We start from the raw sequence: 24,434 nt of genomic DNA, 5'->3' as shown, positions 1-24,434 counted from the left end.
CAGCACGGATTCTTGGCTTCACTCAAAGCTCCTTATCCAGATCTGGACAGGGGTGAAGGGGGTCAGAGCTCCTCAATGCCCCCACTTACTCCTCAATCAAGCAATTAAACAATGAATCAGAGCGCGGGACAGGCCGAATTGCGGGGGGTTACCGCGCGTGCGGGTGAAGGGGCGGTCAGGGTTCTGTGATGAACGCCGGGTGGGTGGCTGGCTAATCATTAGCGAGCCTCAAACAGACAGGGAGGAATAAAGTTAATCTGAATCGTCAGGCTCTGAAGGACCATAAGACATGCCAGCGTTTTGCCCATTTGCCATGGCGACAGCGGGGACGAAATATGAGAAGACCCAGGGCGTTCCCAGGCGGGGACAGCGTCACGTGCAGGCACTCGTTTGAATCATGATTCTGAGCCTTTCGAAAATGGGAAAATGTTTACATCTGGAAAACCGTGCTCTGGCACTTAATGTACTCGCATCAATATTTGTACAATGCCAGCAGTGATGCTTACTGTTCCCATGCATTTAGCGTGTTCAACTTCATTTCTCACTCTCCCTTGTGCAGGCCTAATGCACTTTATTGCTTTTAAGCAGAATCGGCCTCTGTAGATTACGAAAAGCTGACAGTCCCCAGAGCAGTCTCCCGCCTCCATGATTACCTTACTAATCTTTGTGTAACCGCCGCAGAGCACGGTGAGTAATGAACAGTGTCATCAGACACATTTTATGCCCTCCCACACAGACCACACCCACTCATCGCTGCGGAAACCTGATTGGCTGGAACTACGAGGGTCAGGTGACACACAGGCACAGTTCACCATTTTCTGGAATAAATTATTACCCACCAAAAGCCTCCTTTCAAGCAAATGGTCATTGTTAAGTGAACAAAAGTAGGTTTGTGCTTAAACAACTGAGAGGGGGTGATAAAAATTTTACCATAAAGCCTCTCACTGAAAGCGTGACACTCAAGAAAATTAATACTTTTTTGTATTAAGCAAAAAAACCCATTTGCTCTATACAAATTGTATTAGCTTAGCGTAATAAAGTATCCGTTTTCTATAGCGAGTGTAATGTCTTTACTGAAATTCAGGAAGTGAGAGCAGGCATCAATGTTCTCTGCCGTCGAGGCACGAGGAAGAGGATTATTAAGAGACATTACAACTAAAGCAAAAGAGCTTTGTTTCAAGAGGATCGTAAGACAAAGAACTGGGACCAAAATGGAAAAAAATAAATCAAAAGGTCCCATGGCAGGACCTCGTCAGCCTTTTGGCCTGGGCTACTGGGATAACACAGGGGGACTACTGAACATGGGGCCTACCTTCTTTTTCTGCAGCTTCTTGTCCTCCAGCCAGTCGTCCATCTGGTCCTCGATCTCCTCGATGGACGTGGCCTGATCGTAGGACGCAACAAAGGCACCGTCGACCGGGGGCTTGTAAACGGGGAGCTCAACTTTGGGCTTTTTCACTTTAGGCCTCTTCTCTTCTGCGGGTTGGGAGAGGGGCGGTGAGGAGGAGACCATTACGAAACTCGAAAGCCAACGTAAGTGGCCGTGCGAGGGTGTCAGGTCCAGGAGAGACCTGGAAGGCCTCAGTTCCCGCGGGAACGCCACGCGGGAACGCCGTGCGGGAACGCCGCGCAGAGCGACCGGACGGCGGCACAAACGCCACCAGTCAGGCGCCAGTCCATTCAGCTTCAGCAGGACAATCTACTGTTAATCAGACTCTTAGATTTGCCTCTCTGTGTTTTGAATATGTGCAAATTACCCAAAGTGCCCCCCCCCCCTCCTTGAACTCATCTCCTGGCCCCCCGGGGAAGGCAGTTTGTAGGGTGGGGGGGTGTAGATTGGCACTCGTGCTGCGAGCGCTCATTTGCACGGCCCGCTTCCTCTCCAGGCCCAGCCCCCCCGTTCCATTATCGGGAGTTTACTATTCAGGCGGCGCCCACTTAGAGCGGCAAATTACGGCCGAAGAGGAACCCGCGTGCTTCCGCGGCGTCGCCGGCTCCGCGGCGCGGCGGTGGGCCGCCGCCACGCGGCTTTCCCCGGGAGGAACCCATTTCCCCGACCCCGCGCCTCGGCAGGGGGTCAGGGTGGGGGGGGGGTCGCTGCCGCCGCCCGCATTCCCATGATTCCCTCCGCGGCTTCAGACGATAGGCCGAGGCCTGGCATCGCCTTCGTCCGTGTTTGTTTGCAGAGCTGGCCAAATGGACCGTGAGAGATGTACCGCAGAGCGGCCCGTAAAGCATAGGAGCAGAAACGTGATGTGTCCATAATTATGTGCATTACAATATTACACACACAGGCCGGGGGAAGGCTGGGGGAGGGGGGCAGTACTCACTCTGCAGCGCCTCTTGTTCAGCCTGAGCCTGGGCTGCCTCCTTCTCTTTCATCTTCATCTCTTTATAGTCCTCGTAGCAGCGTTTCGCATCCTGACAAATGGACGCACACACCAAGTCTTTAGTGAGCAACAAAGCACCCAGGACCGCCACCGCCACCGCGCTCTTAAAAAGGCACCTGGAGAGCTCCTGTGAGGAGACAGAGGAACCGGGAACGCAGAGAGGCTGAACTTTAAAGGCACGTCCCCTACTTTCTACTCGCCATGTCCCAGGCCCGTACCAGCCTCAACAAACACTTTCTATGGGGTTTTCATTCTGAATACTCATCATTAATTCGAGTGATTCAATTCAATGTTGCAAACAGAACAAGTGCACGCCCTTAAAATCCTTCTCTGCTGGACTGAGCTCGCAATATGAAAACGGTTTTAGGGGGCAGTTCACTCATTTCCTGCAGTGAGCAAAGCATTTTGACCCAAAAACGACAGCCCTCCACAACTTCTTTCAGTAGATTTGATTAGTCCATTCTAGACTCCAAAAGGCCTCATTTGCAAAATGAATGGAAGTCTATTGATGAGTAATAGCTAAGGGTCTGCTTTAGAACTCAAAAACAAAACTACAAAAAATAAAAGTACCTGGACAAGATGGGGGAGGTATTTCACGGTTAGGTAGAGCCAGATACCCAGTTTGAGTGGTAGAATGTCCTGCCAATGCGGTTTCTCCAAGGACCTGATATGAACAAATAAAAAAAATTATTAGATATTAATGCTGTGAAATGAAACCTATTAATCTATATGCTCAGGGGTTAAAATGCTTGTAGTTTATTCCGTGTGTGTCAAGATCTCTGTGAACCACTGGCAGAATTTTATTAAGCTTGTGCTGAGTTTAATTTTAAAAAGAGAACATTTCCTGCCATGATATTAGTGCTCATATACCAACCCAGTCACGGGCCCTAAAACACACTGCATTACGTAAGGACACACTGAAAATCACACCTCATCACCTCGTGATTATGATCAGTTATAATTATGTGGGGCAAAAAGAATACTATGTGTGTGTGTGTGTGTGTGTGTGTGTGCATACATACATATATATGTATATATATATTTTTTGTATATAATATATACAAACATGAAATGAGACTCAAAAATAAGACAGTGAAGAATAACCAGCCTAGTGAGTAACTGAACCCTGTTTCGACAGAGGGACAGAGTGCCATTCATGCAGGATGCAGCCGATGTTACTCCCGATGCCGGTGGCAGTTAACGGAGGTCAGTTTACCTCTCGTTTTTGTCCAAGCCTGCAGCCTTGAGCTCATCCGGGCTCTTGTTACTTGTCTTCTTCTTCTTTTCCCTCTTCTTCTTGCTCAGCAGTTCATCCTTGTCACAAAAGCACAGGGGGGCATGGGAGGTAAACAACATGGCTTCTCTTTATGAAAGCTGTTTTTTGTACAGTTGGGGGGAAAAAAACTGCTTGGAGGACAGACTATGGCGAATGGACCAGTGGACAGCTCCTGATAAAGTGAAAACACATTAGTGCATGCTGTTGCCGTGGCACTGTGGCCCATTTAAAATGGGGGGGTGGGGGTGGTTTCATCCAGCCACTCACCATGGCAACCCCCTCATTATGAAAGAGGCCATCGCCTCACACTCCTGACCAATCACACTACTTGCGCTCAGTCAGTTCTGTGACATCACAATCACATTGCTAACAGGAATGTAGGCATGAGCAACATTCTCACTTCCTGTAAACTTAGCATTTGCATATCAAGTATTGAGCAAACAAATACATGGTGAAGACTAGTGTAGTTAAAAATGATAGAAGGAAATGATGCTGTGGCCAGCAGGTTATATGCTTAATTCCCAGTTGGGTGATGTAGCCCTGCTGATGATACTTCACCTGTATTACTTCCATAAATAACCAGGACAATAAAATAAAAACATGTATAGGTCCATGCTCTGTATGCCTCCCCAGCTATGAGCCTTTGTTTAACAAACAACAACAGCAAGGACTCTGCATCTTTCCATTTGGGCTGCTACAATAGCTGGAAGCATTTCACATTTAGCTGCATTTCCAAAGCAAAATGCATTCCTCACCCATTGATCTCTGGTTAAATGTTAAATATGTACATGTATAAGCGCTCTTGACATTTTGCAGAGGAATGAAACTGGGAGCATGAGCGCATGATGAGCTGCGCTTAAAATTTCGCCCGGGGCAAGGTCAGGTCCTCGGATCTGGGGAATCCAGCTCCCCGTTCCGTGCTGTGACCTTAAAGCACCCCCGTCCCGCCCCGCCCCCTCGGCCACCCCCCCCCCCGCCCCACAAACCCCCGCCCCAGCATCCAGCTCACCAGCTGCTTCTCCAGGTAGATGGACCAGATGACCGCATAGTGGCCCACGGTGAGGATGAGGAAGAGGAGGATGCCCAGCTCCGCGTTGCTCATCTTCCTCACCCGCCGGTAGTAGAAGACGGGCTGCCGCCAGTCCGGAAGCCCGTTGACCAGGATGTCATCGTACCTGCAGGCGAGGCCACGGGAGACTCAGACGCGTTCTGCCACGGCCAGCAGGGGGCAGGAGATGGTGCACAACCATCAGGTCTTATTTCAATCGAGCGTCCAAACAGTCAGTCAATGCACACAACGGGCTGCACGCAACAGTACAGAATAATGGCTGACAGGACACCACGTGTGTGTGTGTGTGTGTGTGTGTGCGCGTCAGGCTCCCCTGACACCCGAAATACTTCAAGGATTTCCTGAGGCCACTCCTTACTGCGTTGACCACAGAATTCTTTAAAATTAATTAAGACTCCAGAGAAAAAAATTTTTTTTTTTAAACTACTGCGAATTAAGTGAACGAAAACAGAAAAATATGGAAATACGCATTTTTTGTGTGTATTAATAACATGTGGCTCAATCCCTTTGTGGAATTCTGGACTTTTGATAAGGCTGGATTGCGCACCATGTTCCGTACAAACACTGGACTCACATCCACTGCTGATGTGGGCTATAGGGCACGTTTATTTTGAGTGAAACACCAAGGTAATGAAGGAAAAAAAAAGATCTTGGGAATTTAAACCTGAAGTGCGATTTTAGTGCAAACAAATATTTTTCTATGACATGCAATATTGCGTTTGGGACACAAAATGTATTTTTGATTATTATTTATCCAGATGAATTACCATAACTATGATTGTGATGCAAGCCCGAATTACAGTTGATCAAATGAATAAATTAGCAACACATCGACAGCATGCAACCAGCTCACCAACCCAAAGCAGAGACCTCAATGCTCGGGTTATCCACCACCCAGGAGTCCCTACTACGCTTGGACATGTTTCTGGGTCGCAATTAAGAGGAAAACACTGACTTTTCCGCGCCCCCCCTCCCTCCCCCCCCCCAAGACGTCCATTAGAACATGCAGCTAGGCTGAAAGTCTCCCCAGCTTAAATCCCATTAGGATTTCCGTTCCCCCCCTCCAGCGTCTTGCGCACTGAACAGCGATCGCTGTTTATTATCGCGCGGTACGCCTGAGCTCTTGTTGCCTCTCCCGTTCCCCCAGTCCCAGATCGATGACGCATCGATTCTCCCATCGATGAAAATCATCGGGGATCATGTGACCGCCCGGCCTGCCTGGCGTGCCGTCCTCGCCCCGCTCCGTGCCGCACGCGTCCTGTCGCCGGGAAACGGGGCGAAATTCATCAGCCCTCAACCTCAGACAGAGACGCGGAGCGACGGACGGAGGGGCAGACAAAAAGATGAATTGATGGAGGGGGGTGATGGCGTGACAGAGAAAGGGTGAAGTAGAATAGCGCGCAGAGAGGGGGGAAGAAAGGATCGATGGATCACTGTGAAAGAGAGATAGACAGAAAGATGAATAGACAGTTATCAATGCCGAGTGTTGGGCCATATCTCCACAGCCCTCCTTTCAGCGCGACGCTTCTATTCAGCGCTTTCTGCTGCTGTGAATTCAGGGCTTTTCAGCCCAGCCTCAGACAGCGCAATCTGCTCAAGTGGAAGCATTCTGTGCTGTGGTGCCACACCTACTCCTGTGCACTGCAGCGGTCACGTTCACACACACACACACACACACACACACAAACACATACACAAGCATACACACACACACACACACACATATACACACAGGCATGAACACACACACACACACACACACACATATATACACACAGGCATGAACACACACACACACACACACACACACAAACACACACACACACACACACATATACACACAGGCATGAACACACACACACACACACACACACAAACACACACACACACACACATATACACACAGGCATGAACACACACATACACACACACACACACACACACATATATATACACACAGGCATGAACACACACACACACACACACACACATATATACACACAGGCATGAACACACACATGCACACGCACACACAAACACATACATATATACACACAGGCATGAACACACACACACACACACACACACACACATATATACACACAGGCATGAACACACACACACACAAACACAAACACATATATACACACAGGCATGAACACACACACAAGTGACTGATGAATTAGACCACATAAAACTGACCTCTGCCTTCTCTCCTCATCTTTCAGGACTTCATAGATAGCCACAAGCTAAAAAAAAGACACAGATGTTTAGGCAGAAATCCACAAATTATTTAAAAATGATAACTCAAAGGGTTAATGGCATCAATCATAATTAAATAATATTTTAAATGAGTGCATCAAAATTAAATTATTATTCACCTTTCCTGTATCACTGCTTAGAAATGATGACACACTGATAGATACATAGGCACGTAGATTTAAAAAAATAAAACCCATATAAAGGTTTCCAATATGCCTGTTTGTCTGTAGCGTGTTTTTTTATATTCAATTGCTAAAGTAGAAAACAGTTTCTTTTAATGAGCAGTAGAACAAATGAACACTACCCTGCACTGAGGAAATCCTGAATTTACAAAACAAATAATTATCAAGTGGGTATTGTCTACATTACACCACAATTCAGTTTTAGCGAATGCTTTCCATAAGTGGAATATTTAAGCATAATTAACACATATGGGGCGGGCATAATTGTGCATATTTACCTCTTTCCATAATTGTTCATTGTCATGTGTACGCACATGCCTATACACGCATGCGCACACACACACAAACACACACACTTGTGGTGTACGTGCGTATATGCATGACCGGATACCACTATATTCAAGACAAATCAATGCATTTGCATAAAACATTAAAGCAAACAATTTCCCCCATACATTTCCACCTGTGTGCTTACTCAGAAGGCTATAGAAGAGCCTTGTGTGTGTTCACAGGCGAAGCGCGCAGAGGGGGAGCCGCGCGCGCATGCTGAATGGCTTACTTGTCTGAACTGCGTCTCCGCGTTCTCGTCTTTGTTCTTGTCGGGGTGCAAGGTCAGGGACAGCCTGCGATAGGCCTTTCTGATGTCTGCGGACGAGGCGTCCTGGGAAGGGTGGAGGGGAGACAAAGCACGGCCTGTCAGAGTCACTCAGTCCCCCCCCCCCCCCAAAGCCCCCCCAGCGGGGGCCACTTTCATCCACCTCCGGCAGGACCCACGACCCTCCTTAGTGGGGGAAAAGGCTTTGGGTGGGGGTTCACAATGGCATGTCAAACTACCGACAGGTGAGACACCACTTTAAAAAAAAAAAAAATGTATTAACTTCAGAATTCAGGTTGTTGATGTGGAAATATCAGAAACTGTATTTTCTATTATTAAAGCAATAAACCATTAATTATAAAATGAGATGGTTACTTCAAAATCATAAACAAAATATCCTGCCTTTTTTTTTTGAAACTGAAGAAAAATATTTTTTTCTTTAACCGCTAAAATTTGACAAACAAAAGATTAGGTAATAAATGAAACATGGCAACAACAAAAAAAAGAAACACTAACAGCAAAAAATTCTGTCAGCTACCTTTACCAAAATATCACAAATTGAGGAGGTCAATGGTCAAAAACAGCTTTCAGTCATTAAACATGTATTCATGTAAGGTGGAGGCAATGCAATTACAACTGATGTTTTCCTGAAAAGGCACATGTTTGTTTCATTAAATCCCCACAGGCTTCATCCTCCTCTAAACAGGCGTGCTTAGCTTATTTCGGTATCGGCAGACAAAACCACAGACCGAGCCCAGGTCTTCACAGCGCAAAGATGGCCTTGGTAGGCCAGGCCATATCTATGCGATTACAACCTAGTGGAATTTGTAAAGATTGCAGCTTTTAGTTTCTCTACCCTGGAGCCGAAGGGCCTTGAAGGTTCAGTTTTGTTTCTCAGTACAAAGGCCGGCTGTGAGACATGAAAAGCACTGCCTTGTTGGGAGAAACATTCCTGAACTTGGCCTCACACAATAGAAACAATTTATGATTATAAAAAGAAGCTCTCCTCTTTCAAAAGGCAACCCCTCCAACCGTACCTTCAACCCTTCCCCCAATTCCTTTTCAGGTAATTAATGACCTTCCGCTACATAAACGGAGAGGATAGGATTTCCAAAAAAAAATTCTTGAAATTTTCAAAAGCCATAAAACGTGCCCAAGGAAAAAAAAATAGGTTAACACAATTTCTGGAAAACTGTTCACAATACATCCCACATGTTTTATTACAGACCTGCCTGACCCGATTGCCCATAAACACACTTTATCCCACAAAGCGGATTAAATGGCAGATCATTATTAAGTTGATAAACAACAAGTGAACAGAAAGAAATGCTAACAAACTGCACGGTCCAATTATAATTGCCAAACATTTGCGTGCTACACTCTTATTCCAGTTTGTGCAGCCGACCACACCAAAATGCACAGGGCCGTTTACCGCCATGTTTAAAATAACATTCGGCATCTCCACTTACTCATCTGTCCATTTCCACATGACCGGAGCACAACACTCGTTACAGATGATAAGATCAGGACTACTACAATAACCCATGGTGTTCTGTGCCCGGCGAAAGGGTCATAATAATGTTGGTTAGGGTGTGATTTCTGAACGAGCTCTGGCGACCGGCTGGGACTCGTTAGAGTAAACAGACCCTGTGCTGCAGACAGCGGTGAGCGTTAGCGGTATTCCCCTCGCCGCTTTTCCACAGTACTTCCTTCGCGGCATCTACGCCGCTCCGATCCGACCAAACATGCCAGGTTGTGTTTCAGCAGACAGTCTCATTAACAGTTAAAGAGCTGATGGCAAAGACACGGCACTGCGTAATGGTTAGGGACGTGCACTTGCAACCCCACGGTTATAGGATTTATTCCCAGGTGGGTCACTGCTGTTGCACCCTTGAGCAAGGCACACAACCTGAATTGTCTCAGTAAATATCCAGCTGTATGAATGTATTGTATGTAAAAACAAAATCTATGAAAACCACTCAGTTAATTGCATTTGTGCGCAAACAGATGGGTGGGGGCACTAGTCAGTATTACCTGGATAAAATTAAGTATGACCGGTTTTGGTATTTCGCCCATTGTACAGTCATAAACAAGTCTACATCCGCATGATTCACCTGCCATTGGTCCAATGTACTGTTTCTACCATTAGTAAAAATACTACTGGTTCTGGTCAGTCCATTTTATAAATATCTCTGGCTCCCAAAGGTAAAGTTGACCAGTCACTGGCCCTATTCTCTTTAACACACACACACACACACACACACCTGTGCATGAAACCATACATTAAACTCCTTGCAATCCAAAATATAAATTACACCCATGTCCCAAACACACAGGCTACAAAAAGTCTCTACCCATTCCGAACTACTGTAATTAATCTTAAATGTCTGGTTTTGTTTCCCGTTATGCATCATAATTTCTAGGTTTTACCCATGCATGTCCTAAAACAACAAGCCATCAAGAAATAAGACGCTTTATTTTTAAAACAGGAGAAAAAGCAGATTAATTAATATCTTAATTGTCCTGATTTTCTACAAGTCGTGTTCTATCACATAAATCGCTTGTGGTGCTCTCAGGAAACATACACACACACACATATAAATACACATGCATATGTAAACACACACACACACACACACATATATACACACATGCATATGCAAACACACACACGTATATTATATATATATATATATATATATATGTGTGTGTGTGTGTGTGTGTGTGTGTGTGTGTGTGTGTGTGTGTGTGTGTGGAAAAGTTTTTTTAAATGATGTCACTTAGTTAATAATGCAATACAATAGATCCTTCTGCAAAAAATAATAATACAGACACACAGTAACGAAAATATATATAATTCCCCCTTCTAAAAAGGGGCAATGGAATCACACATTGTCTGCATTACGGAGAGTAGGTCTGTAGTCTCCCTCTGTGCCGTGAAAGGCTACTCGTTTGCGGGTTTCCCCTCGGCCCTGTCCTCCGCTTGGTGATTTTCAGCTACAGAGTACGGCAGTGCGGATACAGCGCGCATGTGGACTCAAACTGGAAGTCAGCAACAACGCGCCGACAACCCTGCCGTGGGTCGAGTCAAAATTCAAAGCACTTTTTCCGAAATCGCTGAACTTATAAGGTTAGAAAATCGACTAACTTAAATTTGCAAATGTCTGGTCATTTAGCGGTGTGCGCTGAAAGGCTCTCTCAAAACCGAAAGCACAAGAGCTGATTTTCCCTCAACTCGCAAACCAAGTGAAACATTCTGACGCTAGGAAAGATGGCGAAACGACTAGAAATCAAGATACATAAAAGCGTAAATAAAAAATGGTTCAAGCTTATGCTTTACATTTTATAATATTTGTACAATTGTGCAAAGGAATAGTTCCAGTTTACGGAGACGTATTCAAATTAACGAAATGTAAGCTATATCCAAGAAAAGTAAAATAATAAATATAAGTATGTACTTTAAATATAACCAAACATTTGTACAATTCAATATATAGCGTGTCATTGGGCATAAACAGAAATGATCAAACTAAAGTAACTGGAAACAGAGGAAATAATCAGCACAGACGGATAAAATGGCCGTTTAGTAGGCCTACAGGAATCATGGTTAGAGAGTTGGAAAAGGACACAATATCTAAGCTATCGAATCTCAACACAGCAGGCTACTTACTGATTAAGTACTGTAAAATAAAAATAAGTAAAAAGGCTCCCAGTTGGCCCAGGAAATCTCGAAATAGATATTTAGATGCCATATATTACATATTTTATTTAAATATGCCTACATTTTTTTAGTCTGAGGTGTCATATTTTAATTAGGCTAGTTAGTTTCTACAAATCTTAAAGGTACATCTATATATCTAACTTAAGGCGAATATATTGGCTTTTATTCTAGTTTTCAATTTGTCATGAATCTGGTTTACCACATGCACAGAAATTCGTCGAACTTATTTAGCACGGTCGTACAAAATATTTTGCAGCAAACAGCCTGTAACAAATTCAAAGTAAAACATGAATAGCACGTTTGCGAAATCACTATCCACGCTAGGGGCATCTTGAATGTTTGTTTCGTTTGTTTCTTGTCGTTGGGAACTAGCTTTTGAGCTACGTGAGCTATTCTGCACCCAATTATAAATTTCAAAACAAATATACATCACCATATTATAATTATGTTGTCATTATTATTATTAGTATTATTATTAACAACAATAATAATAATAATAATATGCCATTGTCCAAAGCAATTACATTCGGTACTCGAAGTCCAACATCGCAGAGCAGAAGCTCCCCCTGGAGGTGGCCTCGTGCGACAGTGCGGTGAGCGGATATAAATCAGTGGGAATTTTGGAATCATATCAAATGCCTGGCAATCTAGTCGTGCAGTCCATCCCCCATTCTTTGTGCCTCCTCTTCATTCATTTTGCTCAACGGAGCCTAAAAGCGGGCTCCTAGCCCCTCCACTCGGTTCCAGATCACTCCCGCCACACCACCGCCATCTAGTGGTCACCTGCGCGTAACCATTCGCCAATGCGAGCGTGCGTGCGCTTGCATCTGCGTTCTTTGCATAAACAATGAGGAAACGGGTCCATAAGCCTGAAAGACCGCACACATGGTCTCACAAGAAAACACCACACTCGAGGGTATGCGCCCTCAAGCACCATCTCCTAAGCATGCGTTTTCGTAGGGTAAGCTTTGTGAATCAAAGGTGTGGCCCTCCCAGAACAATGGAAGCTTTCTCTAGAACCAAAACAGACGGCTGTTGTAGCGTTCCATCTCTGTTCCCCTAATTCAATCAGCTATGCTAATGAGGCATCTTCGAGATGAAAACGTAATTACATTAAGATACAAGAGGGCGGGTAAAAAAATAATTTCTCCCCAAGGGTACGTCACAAGGGCTGTTAATGCAATACCGAGATTTATAGAAATATTTCAACCACTAGCCCACGTATCCTTACTTTTAAATGACCTTAGGCAGTCAGCAAATCGCAATAGTCATTTTCCAAAGTGCACAGTACTATGCCTTACTTGGTAGTTTCTCTGAAAACTGCCTGCAAGCAATAGCTATCGATAATGCACAGACAGCAGCTGGCTTCCAATGGTGGAATGTGGTCCTCTCTTATCAAAAGATGAGCGAATGAGGCTAGCCTGAAATTTGGAAAGACAACAAAATCTGGAGTTTGAGGTGTGTGTCAGTTGGCGAGGGGTGGCAAAGGAAGGGGCTTGATCAAGGTTTTGGGACATATTTGCGGAACAAGAACGTATTGGCAGGGGGCTTGTTGTCATTGGCAAAGAAACCCATGGAAACCAGTGGCGCTCTGAGTTCCAGAACTCTTGGAGCGAAGCTGCAGTGAGAATTCAGCCGTTTGGTTTGCAGCGGGTTCCGGCCAAGCAGAACAGAACAGGGTAACACTCAACATTCCGAATTCCGCACTCAAGCCGGCGCTCCGCACAAAAGCACTTCCCAGAGAGCGACGCTGTCACTGTGGTTTAACAGCGGGAACTACGCACCCAATCGCCTGCTTTTACAAGCACCACAAACTACTGCCCCATTAGCACAGGTCGGATCCGTGATGTTACTGCTGCAATTACACGTTCCCTTTTAATCGCTAACTTGAGCCACAAATATTTCTGTGATGCCGATTATATAGCCTACACATAACTATTCCACCAATAATTACCCCTGGCACCAGAGAGGCAATTTCATTCTCGCAGTTTAATTAGTGTCCATTTAAAAACAGGATCACAAACATAAAACGGCCTTTGGTGCATTCCTATCCTTATTTATTGTTAGCCAAAATGAAAAAGATTTATTTAGGTTGGCTGGTGAAATTCACAGATTAGATAAACATTAATGGCCCTGGAAAAAGGGAATACATCTGGACTATATTCAACGATGGTGTTGGCATAACATGAAGCAACATATTTCAAATACAAATGCATAGTAGTGATGATTAATTTGTATATCTAGTACCTGCTGGTTAAGCACACATTATAAGGGGAATAAATAGTGTGCTGGGGATGGGTGCCTGGGGAAGTGGCAATGATCAGAGATGTGGCCTTTCATCATAAGGAGAGAGACTATAAATAAAGCTGTTATTAACACCAGAGGAGCATGTCGGTAAGGTCTGGCTGACTATTCAAAGGAATTACTACACATAACTGTTTAAAAACACAGCCATTTATGTAAAAAATAAAAATAAAAAAAGAACTACAAAAGGAGATTGACCAAAAACACACACACACACACACAATTTGGTGCAGTGTGTAAGGGCTAGTAGTGGTTGTGCATATCAGTTCCCACAGTGAGCAATACAATCATTTCCTTAAGGCACTTTGCCATAAGCGCTTCAGCAAATATGCATTTGTAAGCGAGAACTACATGTAAAATGTGAAGAATGTCCAGTCATCTTGAAACTGGGAATATGATAAATGTAAAATCGTTGAGCCTTTAGACAAGAGGAAATTGCAAGTACAGAAAGGTATGTACATAAATACGCACACACACACACATACATACATAGTGTGGCCAGTTGAAAGTAACGGGTAAAGATTACTCAAACCCCATTTTGCAAAAGCATTCAAAATCATGTTTGCCAGCATGCAACACGTGCATGGAGGAGGAGCGCCTGTAGGGGGCAGACTCGCACCCTCTCAGCCAGCTGCACGTGCCAAACGCTTTCCCTCCAGCACTTGCGCACACAGACGCGCACGCGCATATGCACGCACACGCACGGAGGGAGAGAGAGAGGCCGGCCCATCTCCCCTGTTAGCCGCCAGCCGCGCCTCGCCGGCTCTTCTCCTCCTTCGATCCCAGATGGTGGAACACATCGGCCAGGAAGGCAGATTCACCGGCACACCATTTCACATCGCACTTCAATTCATGCTTCCGTTTATATGTGCAAAAATGAAGCCTTTTCTCCCTTTATTTTGCGGGCGTGCACCTTGACAGTAGCACTGATTGTGACTGCCTACCCCTAGCTCTAGTGCCGTTTTCGTGCCACTTAAATGCACTTTGGCCGAAAGCATCTGCCAAACCATGTTTTTCTCACCATCTATTAAATGGTGAATTAATTCTGTATCTTTTTCAAATTAACTGATCACCACTCCAACCACACAGCATTGTGTGTGTGTGTGTGTGTGTGTGTGTGTATAAAATACATGTTGAGCCATTTTGAACAAGGTTATACTTTCAGCCATTTTTCTGGGAATAAATGGCAACACAGGTAAACAAATGTCATCTCAAAAGACACAGGAAAAGATCACTCTATGACAAAACCTTCAGCGTCCCATTACACAATTTCAAATGTAATCAAAATGGCAGAGCTACCACTTTATTATACCACATAATATATTTATAGGTTGACCTTCATAATAAGTGGTTGAATAAGTGAAAGGTGCCATCTAAACCACGTGAGGTCTCACCCGTTCATGTAGATTTTGAGCCGAATAAATCAGGTGTACATCCTTTCAGCAATGTACTTAAAAATAGCCCAAATCCTTTGAAAGGTGAAGTGCAGGACCCCGCAGAGGCCCCGTATAGCAACTCCATTTCACAGCCAGGCTCACGCAGACAGCTCACTTAACTTCGAGTCTCACTGATTTAAGCACGTGTAAAAATGTACTTCCTTTCATAATGCTGCCATTTTTGTAAACCCGAGGTTTCAAATCTGACCCAGAAAGGTCAGAGAGGATGCAGGTTCTTGTTTTAGCCCAGCACTATGATATCCAGTTCAACTAATGAATCATGGTCTTCAAACAACGTCTTGATAATTAGAATCAGGTGTCTTAGCGCAGACTTTGGGGGAAAAAAAAACAGCCCTTTTTGGAAAAGACTGGACACCGCTACTGTAAACATCTAACCTAAGCCGTGCAAAACAAATATGCTTGCTTAAATATGCTTGCCTAATTATTCAAAGACCTGGCACTCTGCTTCACTATTTTAATAGTCGGTCTGAACTAAAGGAAATTCCCAGCTGTCTGACTCTTGCCGAATGTTGTCGCCTCCCATAATATCCTGAAAGTGCAGTTTATTTTAAACTTGGTTCCAGAGAGGATTTCAGGAACGAGGCGATCACGGCTGAACAGGCGACGCTTGGTACAGCTGATATTTCAGAGGCGGGACTGACGGTGGAAGCCCCGCCCATACAGAACAGGGTGCCTGAGTGGGCCGTGTGGAGTTTTTTTTTTTTTTTTTAAAGGGGGGGCATTGTTTATTTTACGCTCTTATGAGTTGTTTGCTTGTTAGCTTTTAAACAGCTTGGGAGCATGAGGAGGCTGTGAATGGGAGGGCTTGTGGGGCGGGGGCTTCCCTGGGGGCGAGGGAGGCGGGGGGTAAAAACAGCACCGTTTCCCAAACCTCACTAATAAAGTCTTTAGAGCTCAGCGGATGAAACAACAAAGAGGCTCATAAAACAGAGAAGGTCAAGCAATTACCAGCATCGGGGAGGAGGAGAGAGAAGGGGGGGGGGGCTTCTCGTAGTCATCCTTCCAACGAGAGATCCTTCTCTCCGCTCACCAAGAAGCAGCTGAACAGCAGTGCGAGGTCAGGGTTACGGACTCACGCGCAAACCTGGCAACCCAAGCCACTAGAAGAGGTCGCGTGTGTGTCGGCTAACTGCAGGGATGCTGAGCAACAGCTGCTGGACCCTTCCTGTTTCCAGAACTCCGCTGGGTTTATGGCATCTTCTAGAATTCAACGAGAGCAGCTGATATGATACGGATCACTTGCTGCATGTGACATGTTTTCTGTGTGTGACCCTGTTGTGTCACTGCAATGCTGCCAGGTGAGTGATAGTGTAGTTTAATGGTTATGGATCTGGGCTCAAAACGCAAAGGGTGTGTGTTCAATTCTGAGCTGGGGCACTGTCTTTGCGCCCTTACGTATGGTATCTAACCTGAAGTACTTAAACATGCAGCTGTATGAATGGACATAAATGGACTGTATGCAAAAGTGTAATCTGTGTAGGTTTCTCTGGAGAAGACTGCCAAATTATGAAATGCAATTTAATGAACACGTTTACACTCAGAAACCTTCGGCCAGCCACTTCTATGCAACTGCATCACCCCACCACACCCACACAAATAAAATCAATGTAAAAAATATACACCACATTACCAAACAAATAACCAACCACTATGCTGCTTTAAGTAATATGAATAACCTTTTCTTTTTTTTTTTTTAAATGGCAGAGCAGGTTTAGTGATAACTGCAATGCATACAATTCCATGCAAGAATCAAAACATTTAGCAATGCTTTTTTCCTAGATTATAACTGAAATAGAAGAGAAAAGCACAATATCACATCGAATGAATCTCATGAGCTCAAAGAGTTACTGACCACACTGTACTTGTGTAGATCTTTACTGAAGACTTCACCACATCCGTCTGCATTAAAAGGGTTCTCATGGAAAGCCTAAACCTGTAACCACACCTGATGCTTATTAAATGAGCACATATCATCCGGTTTCCGCTGAGGCTGTAAGACTGAAGCTTTAGACGAGGGTCCCTGGATGTTTGGGCTGCAGCCTTGAGAAGAAAAAGAACGCTCTAACCGTACTTGAGTGCTGCTGCTTGCTGAATTACAGACCTGAGAATTCTCTTGATCCACTGGCAGTGAATGGTGTGTGTGTGTGTTTTGTGTGCAGCTGTGTGTGTCCATGCCGCACTGCTCCAACAAAGGTTTGGAGTCGTTCTGCTTTGTGATATAATGTTGCCATTATGCAGAAATGATTGATTTGTAGAGTTGAAAAGGAATGCATTATCAGGACAATGCCTGGGCCTATTCTGCTTCTCTGACACCAAACGCAGACTGCAGCTCCGGCTCCTCTTCAAAGACGCTGGACCGGCTTATCATGGCGGAGCTGACAGACCATTTCACAAGTGTAGCTTACAGCACGGTGTCCATAATCTAGTGTCTGTGTGGATACAGAGTCAGTAAATTCCTATTCCAGCACAGCACAGAAGTTCCTCACTTAGAAAACAGCCCTGTATCAGCAGACCTTTGCATTTACTGCAATAAGCTCAGCAGGTGCTTTCAAACAGCTCTGATTGACAAATATGATTTGGTACACATTACACTAGCAGTACCCATCTATACAGCTGGATAACACCATACAGAGAAGTCACAGAAGTTAATTAGCCACTTCACATGTAGATCTGCACGAATTAATGAATTTAAATAAGCCAGATCTGAAACTGGGAAGCTGCTGCCTGGAAGAGCGGGCTGCAAAGCAAGCAGAAAATTTCATCACTCAGCTTCTGATTCCTGAACAGCACTGAAGCTGACAAAGAATCATCTGAAGAGGCATCCATTTGGACACTTCAGCTTCTGAACTGACAATATTGTGTGGGAATAACCTCAAGACCAGTAAATCAAACAGCCCCTGTAAAAAACTGTATGATGTTTCGGAAAAAGCCTGCATTAGAAAACATATTCTACAAAAGTATAAGACTTAAAATAATGATCAAATAGCATCATAAAAATGTCACTGGATTCTAATGTAATGACAACAAAAATCACTTAAATCGCCATTTCTAAGTAGTATTAGTACTTATGTTCCCCTATAACATGTATTCACTAATTTTGTAAATTGCATATCATGTAGTCAGCATCTAGGCAGCATGTAGCAAATAAGGCTTATGAAACGGCTGGCTATGGTAGACAAAGTACATGGTCGCGCATAATTATTTCGCAATTAGGTGCTCTCCCTCTCCAGCTGGAGACAGGCTCTGTGAATTCATTATCTTAGTCGACTTGGAACAAACGAGACGCCACAGAAAGAATGAATGTGAGAGAGCAGCCCGTAATGAGGAGGTAACAAGCGGCTCGGCATGTCGTCTGGCCAGCAATTACTTCCAGGTAATGAGGTACGGTGTGAAAGGGACGATAAAGAAATGGGAATCACCTGAGGGTTAATACTGGGTTCCAGGACGTGTGTCAAAAAACACAGACCAAACCAGAGTCAGGTACATTATTGTTGAAATATAATCTAAATATAATATAAAAAACATTCCCCTTATACATTTACAGAGTCGTGCTGGGTGGCATTCAGCAGGGAGCTGCGCAGTTTAAGACTGTTTCTTTTAGAGAAAGTGTACCGGCTCCAGGGCCCGCCCACTGGATGACTCGTCAGGGCCTGACAGATACCAGCAGGATTCAGGCCTGCACTTCCAGTGGTCAGGCTTTGGTGGGCTATAAATCTGGGAAACGCACTCCACCTCCGCCAAGGGAGATTTGTAATGTCAGACCACCAAAAGAGAGATTCAATCCAAGTCATCTGCATCTGGCATAAATCCTTAACATTTTTAATCTACATTATACTTTCAATTCATACACACCCTAATGAGTTTGGTGACCACTTAATTTAAAACATTGAACTTATATTATCACTGAACCCTAAAATGCCATGCTCTCTTTGATTTACTAAAAGTTACACACAATAGTACATCACCCAAAACAAAATTCTTTGACAGACCAAAACAAAGCCAATGTAGGCTTCTTTTTAGCGCTTGTCCTCTGGATATGTCAACTGGATCCATGGTTCAGACTAGGCCCACCAGTTTGTCTCCACCATGTGACCTGCAGGAATTACTTGTATTTCAATGGTTATTCTCCAGGTGTACCCAAAGCCACTCCAATGCATCGACATGCATATTTAACTAGACAAGAAAGCATTCCATTAGCTAACCTAAGCTTGTGAAGCTCCGGAAGTAGGCATGTACTGTGCATGTTGAGTACAAAACATTGGAGCTCCAATTAAAGTGAATGGGCAATATCAGACTTTTGAATGCAAAATAAAACTTCCTTAATGGTATTTTGAAAATTGATGAATGATTGTTACAATTACTATGAAAAGCATATAATACGTAACAAAATGTGTACATTTAAATATTTTCCCACGTCTGGACCAAAACAGCAATTGTTTCACAAACCGCTACACTTAATGAAATTTACGACCACAAAAAATTGTCCAATGAGGTTATTCGTTATATCACCTTGGTTTCCTACATTGAATTCAATGAGCAGCCAGCACTTTTGCCTCAACATGCACAGTAGAGGCCATTTCCTGTTACTTCCTAGGCTTCCCCACCTGGCTCCTTGTACCATCTTACATTTATAAAAATCAATTAGTATATCTAATATGGTGAGAGACATCTGATTCTACGTAAGGTCTGAAGACCATTAGTTAGTTGAATTGTGAATTTTTATTAAATGTAACTTTTTGTGCAAGTTAAATATTATAGAACTGATCACATTTGTTAAATAACGCTCTCGTTTGGGCATTTTCCAATGCATTTTCCAATGCTTCTAACATGCTCCTGTACAACATTTAAAATAGGCTACTGTAGCATGCATTGGTAGTAAATAATCGAACCGAATTTAACACCTGAGCGTCGCTCGTAAACAGCACTGAGTTTAATCAGTGGCAGTTACCCATTTCAACGTAGATTACTGACGTGGGGCAAAAGGAATAATCGTTGAGAAGTGGCTCGACAACGGCGCTATCGCGACCCCTAGCTGGCGGCGGACTGAAGTACCGTGAGAGAAAACAAGGGGAGACAGTTAAGACCTGAAATATAGCTGAACTGTAATGATTTCATTTTACACCAACTTTCATAAGTTTGCTAGCTGCGTTTGACTGCCCTGTTAGGCGCTCCTACATAATGACTTCCAATCAAATAGAAAGATTATTTGGTTACTATTACGATTACTCTGGTATGGAGCTCGTTGAGTAAATTCTTCAGAGAGATCAGAAAAATGCCGGTGGCTTCTTGATCAGTGCACTGCCGTTACAGAATGTGAATGATTAACAAATATCCAGTTTTTACTTGATTTTCTCAAAAGGAGTGTCGTACATCATCAGCTAATTTTATAGCCCACAACTATTTTCAGTAGAATGTAAGCTACTTCCGAAACGTGGACACCCTATCACATCTTGGGAGGAAAACGGTTAGTCTACGTTGCCTTGGCAATGTGGTCAGCAGAGAATTGATTTTCTATTGGCCTTAGTGTAATAATTTCCGCTTGCTAAATATTTAGTTCTTCAGAGTGGGAACGACACGTCACCATTTGCATTAATGTCCCACGTTCTTACACTCCGGATAGCCTGTGACTCTTGCCTACAATCTTACAACCAGCGTTGAGAGTAGGCCCCTTAGCCTGGACCTTTCCTGAAATTAAAACCGAAAGTCAGAGCTGGTCTCCTTAATCCCCACACCGCTCCTTGTACTGTGCAGCGTCCCCGGTAACGCGCTCAGTCGCACAAAAAAGATGCCACCGAATGATGTGAGTCGGCGACCAGTGTATTCACTAACAAACCACACAACGGAACAGAATGAAAATTACCATCTCAACTTTTTCATTTGAATTATAGCGTCAATTCGTAAACTACAACGGCACGTAAAAGATTAATGCAAAATAGCCTATCGAAGCAGAATTTTCATTTAGGTAAGAACATCTTATCTGCTCTGTGGACAGTGAATACATTGCAGTACTTAGAAATTCTCCGTGCCACAATGAATTTCTGTCATCGTGTAGGCTATCACCGTAGTTTACAGCTGTTCAGAAGAGATACATTACGGAAGTGCATCTTTGAAACCAGGAAAGCTTGCTCGCAAAGAGGAACAATCCTTGAAACCAGCATAGAGATTGGTGGCATTTGCGTACCTGTTCCACTGATAAGAATTCATAAAAGTTTTGCGGGATTTCCTCCACCAGGTCAAAGAGCTCCAGGTCTGTATCCCATGTAAACGTAGGCACCGGGTGAACAGAAAAAACGTAAATGATAAATAATCCTGTGACCCAAGAGGACGCCATTCTCGGGCAGTAGTACTATTTCTGTGACCGCACGAGTTCCCATCCACGAGAGGAATTAAGCCCAGGTGAATAAAATGTTATTTTAGTTTGGCTATTCCTTTTGAGAATGAACTGCCATACTACCTCCAAGTCAAACGTGGCTACCGCTTCCCGTGTTTATCTTAAAGGAGACGCGCATTTTTTTGCCAGCAGGTTCTCAAAGGCTGCTGTTTTTCGGCACTGCATTAGGCAATTCTGCGTGTGGACGTCAGGCAAAAATTAAAGAATACATGCTCGCATTTAGATCAGACATATATGTAACACGAATAAAATTCGGAAAATGTTCACCGCCCTGGGTAGGCTGACTACTTGAACGTCCTTTCTACCTTCTGTGGTAGGTTACGTTACCTTTTGAATTAAGGTTTCTTTGAACTGTGGGATTTGAGAACTCGGGTATAGTGGGACAGTATTTTGTAAATGGTAAATGGACTGCATTTATATAGTGCTTTTATCCAAAGCACTTTACAGTTGATACCTCTCTTTCACCCATTCACACACACACTCACACACTTGCCATGCAAGGTACCAATCAGCTCGTTGGGAGCAATTAGGGGTAAGGTGTCTTGCTCAGGGACACTTTGATACACCGAGGGCGGGGGATCGAACCGGCAACCCTCTGACTGCCAGACAGCCGCTCTTACCTCCTGAGCTATGTCGCCCCCGCTATGTCGCTCTAAATCCTCCTGGAAACCATGAAAAAGCAATTTACTCACTCAAGTGATATTTCTATAGATAATCCTTGGTCTCTACGGCATTTCTGTGCTGAAATTGTGTTGGAATGTATAATTGTTTAAAAATGACAGCCATTCAAACATGGACAGTCCCCCTCCCCCCCCTGTGTTTCGGGCAGGAGTCAGGTAGAGTGGGACAGTGTCATTTTGTGCACTGTTTTTTAGTTGGAAAAGTGTCCCACTCTAGCTGAGAACCTCTGTCCCATTCAAGCTATAGCTGTCAGTTAGAGTGGGACAGTGCTATAAATTTGGTTTTCATAAAATCTAGTGCCAATTTGCAAACATTATTATTATTATTAAAAAAATTATTTATCACTGTTCATTCTAACACCAAAATTAATGTTGTTGCGCAAAAATTGACAGATGCACAGCCTTATCATTTTGACATGGTAAGCACATGCCATTTTGACATGGTAAGCACATGCCATTTTGACATGGTAAGCACATGCCAGCATGCTTACCATGTCATTCAACTGCTCAGCAGATTTGAAAAATGAGACCACATCCACTGCAGTGATGTCACACCAATCAAAAGTTTTATTTTATGTTCAGCACATATACAGCTACAATCCAGTAACATATGCTGTGATTGGTTTGGAAAATTATCACAATATGATAACAATTTGCTTAAGTGTCCCATTCAACCTGATGTCCCACTCAACCTGAGTTCACCCTACGTTTCCTTTTCAAAGGAACACCCTCCCATCAACAGGAAGGCACGTCGTGATTTGATTTCATCGTATCAGCCATAGAATCTTAAGGTAGAAATGAATATCATGCAGCAAGGAGATTTTTATCTTTTCCGTTCACACGTTGTATGTAGACCAATGGTTGCTGATATAGGCAAACATCCAGGTAACCCAAGTAAAGCGATAATCAGACAAACCAACGTGGGTCATTTTATTCACGTAAACCATTATTTTACTACAAGTTGCATTTTTAAAAAATACTGTTTTTATTGCCTACCCTGGTTGCATATGCCATTGTCTTACCTGGTCACTTCTACCAAGCAGGGTTATTGATACCACCTTGTTTTTATGGATGCGATTCTATGGAACTCATTTACATGCATTTGTTTTGCAGTTTTATACAGTGGGTATGTAAAACAAATTAACACACAGACCAGCCTATTCTGAGGGTTGACATTGCTCACAACATCTTGGTTTTTCTTTCAAATCCATGTTTGAAGTTAAGGAAAACCAGGAATGGTTAAGCCTGCTTGAACAGGTGCGTATCACCCTCGTCATTACATGCGAAAGCAGTGGCTACGGAGAATAGCCTACTCCGCTTGAAGGCGTGGGGTCTCGCATAGTATTTGTGTGGATTTAGTACTCAATTGTATCATAGGACCAGTTAAAAAATGTGTGTACAAATGGGGAAAAAAAGTTTTGTAAATCACACACATCCCTCAATTTTCCTTATATGGTGGAATTGTGCATTTTATTTCACTGTTTAAATCGCTGGACAATGGCAGTGAAAACCTGCTAAATAACATAATTGCAGTAAAACATAGTGAAACATAATGGCATAGAAGTGAGTTAAAAGGATTCACCCGGATTTGCTAATTAGCACAATTCTGCCAGGATGTGGAACAATTAGTGAAATCAGCTGGCTGAGCTAACAGGTGGGAGAAATACATGGCAGGACTTTTACTTTCTGACCCATGGACTTTCCAATCTCAGCCATAGTCTCTGGGAGCTCCAAGAGTTGATCAGTATGAAAATTACATTTTAGTGAAATGCTTTTAATCACAGGTGCCAAACTTTAGTTCTGGAGGGCCTGCTTGTTTTTGTGGTGTTCTCAGCGCACGTGTTTCATTTAAGTCACTGATTGGCTACGGAATCTACACACCTTGTTCTCTAGGCCTTAATTGGCAGCTGATTGAAAAGAAAACAAAAACTTGTGGACCTGCAGTCCCCTTGGGATTTAGTTTGACACTCCTGCTTTTAACCATTAGTGATTGTAAGAAAGAGGCAAGCCATGCCCACTGGTTTGTTATACTGTTTTTTACTAATCAAAATGGTAAGAACATAAAACACAATTAACAGACACAGATGTGGCCATGATCTTGTCCTCA

General features: G+C 43.7%; 1 protein-coding gene across 1 annotated transcript in view; it reads right to left on the bottom strand.

The window, feature by feature from the left end:
* Positions 1 to 21,766, bottom strand: part of dnajc1 (DnaJ (Hsp40) homolog, subfamily C, member 1) — a 35,012-nt gene extending 13,246 nt beyond the window's left edge. The window contains exons 1-8 of the mRNA XM_064346657.1: positions 21,438 to 21,766; positions 7,739 to 7,840; positions 6,938 to 6,984; positions 4,676 to 4,841; positions 3,607 to 3,704; positions 2,961 to 3,054; positions 2,331 to 2,421; positions 1,313 to 1,476 (exon numbers count right to left, since the gene is read on the bottom strand). Coding sequence (XP_064202727.1) covers positions 1,313 to 1,476; positions 2,331 to 2,421; positions 2,961 to 3,054; positions 3,607 to 3,704; positions 4,676 to 4,841; positions 6,938 to 6,984; positions 7,739 to 7,840; positions 21,438 to 21,587 — 912 coding nt within the window. The 5' untranslated portion in view covers positions 21,588 to 21,766. The remainder of the gene's footprint in view (positions 1 to 1,312; positions 1,477 to 2,330; positions 2,422 to 2,960; positions 3,055 to 3,606; positions 3,705 to 4,675; positions 4,842 to 6,937; positions 6,985 to 7,738; positions 7,841 to 21,437) is intronic.
* Between the last annotated feature and the right edge of the window lie 2,668 nt (positions 21,767 to 24,434).

Source organism: Anguilla rostrata, chromosome 8 (genome assembly GCF_018555375.3).
Source record: "Anguilla rostrata isolate EN2019 chromosome 8, ASM1855537v3, whole genome shotgun sequence".
NCBI classification, from domain to species: Eukaryota; Metazoa; Chordata; class Actinopteri; order Anguilliformes; family Anguillidae; genus Anguilla; species Anguilla rostrata.
Note: the sequence above shows the minus strand (reverse complement) of the source record. Positions and strands in the feature narration are given on the sequence as shown.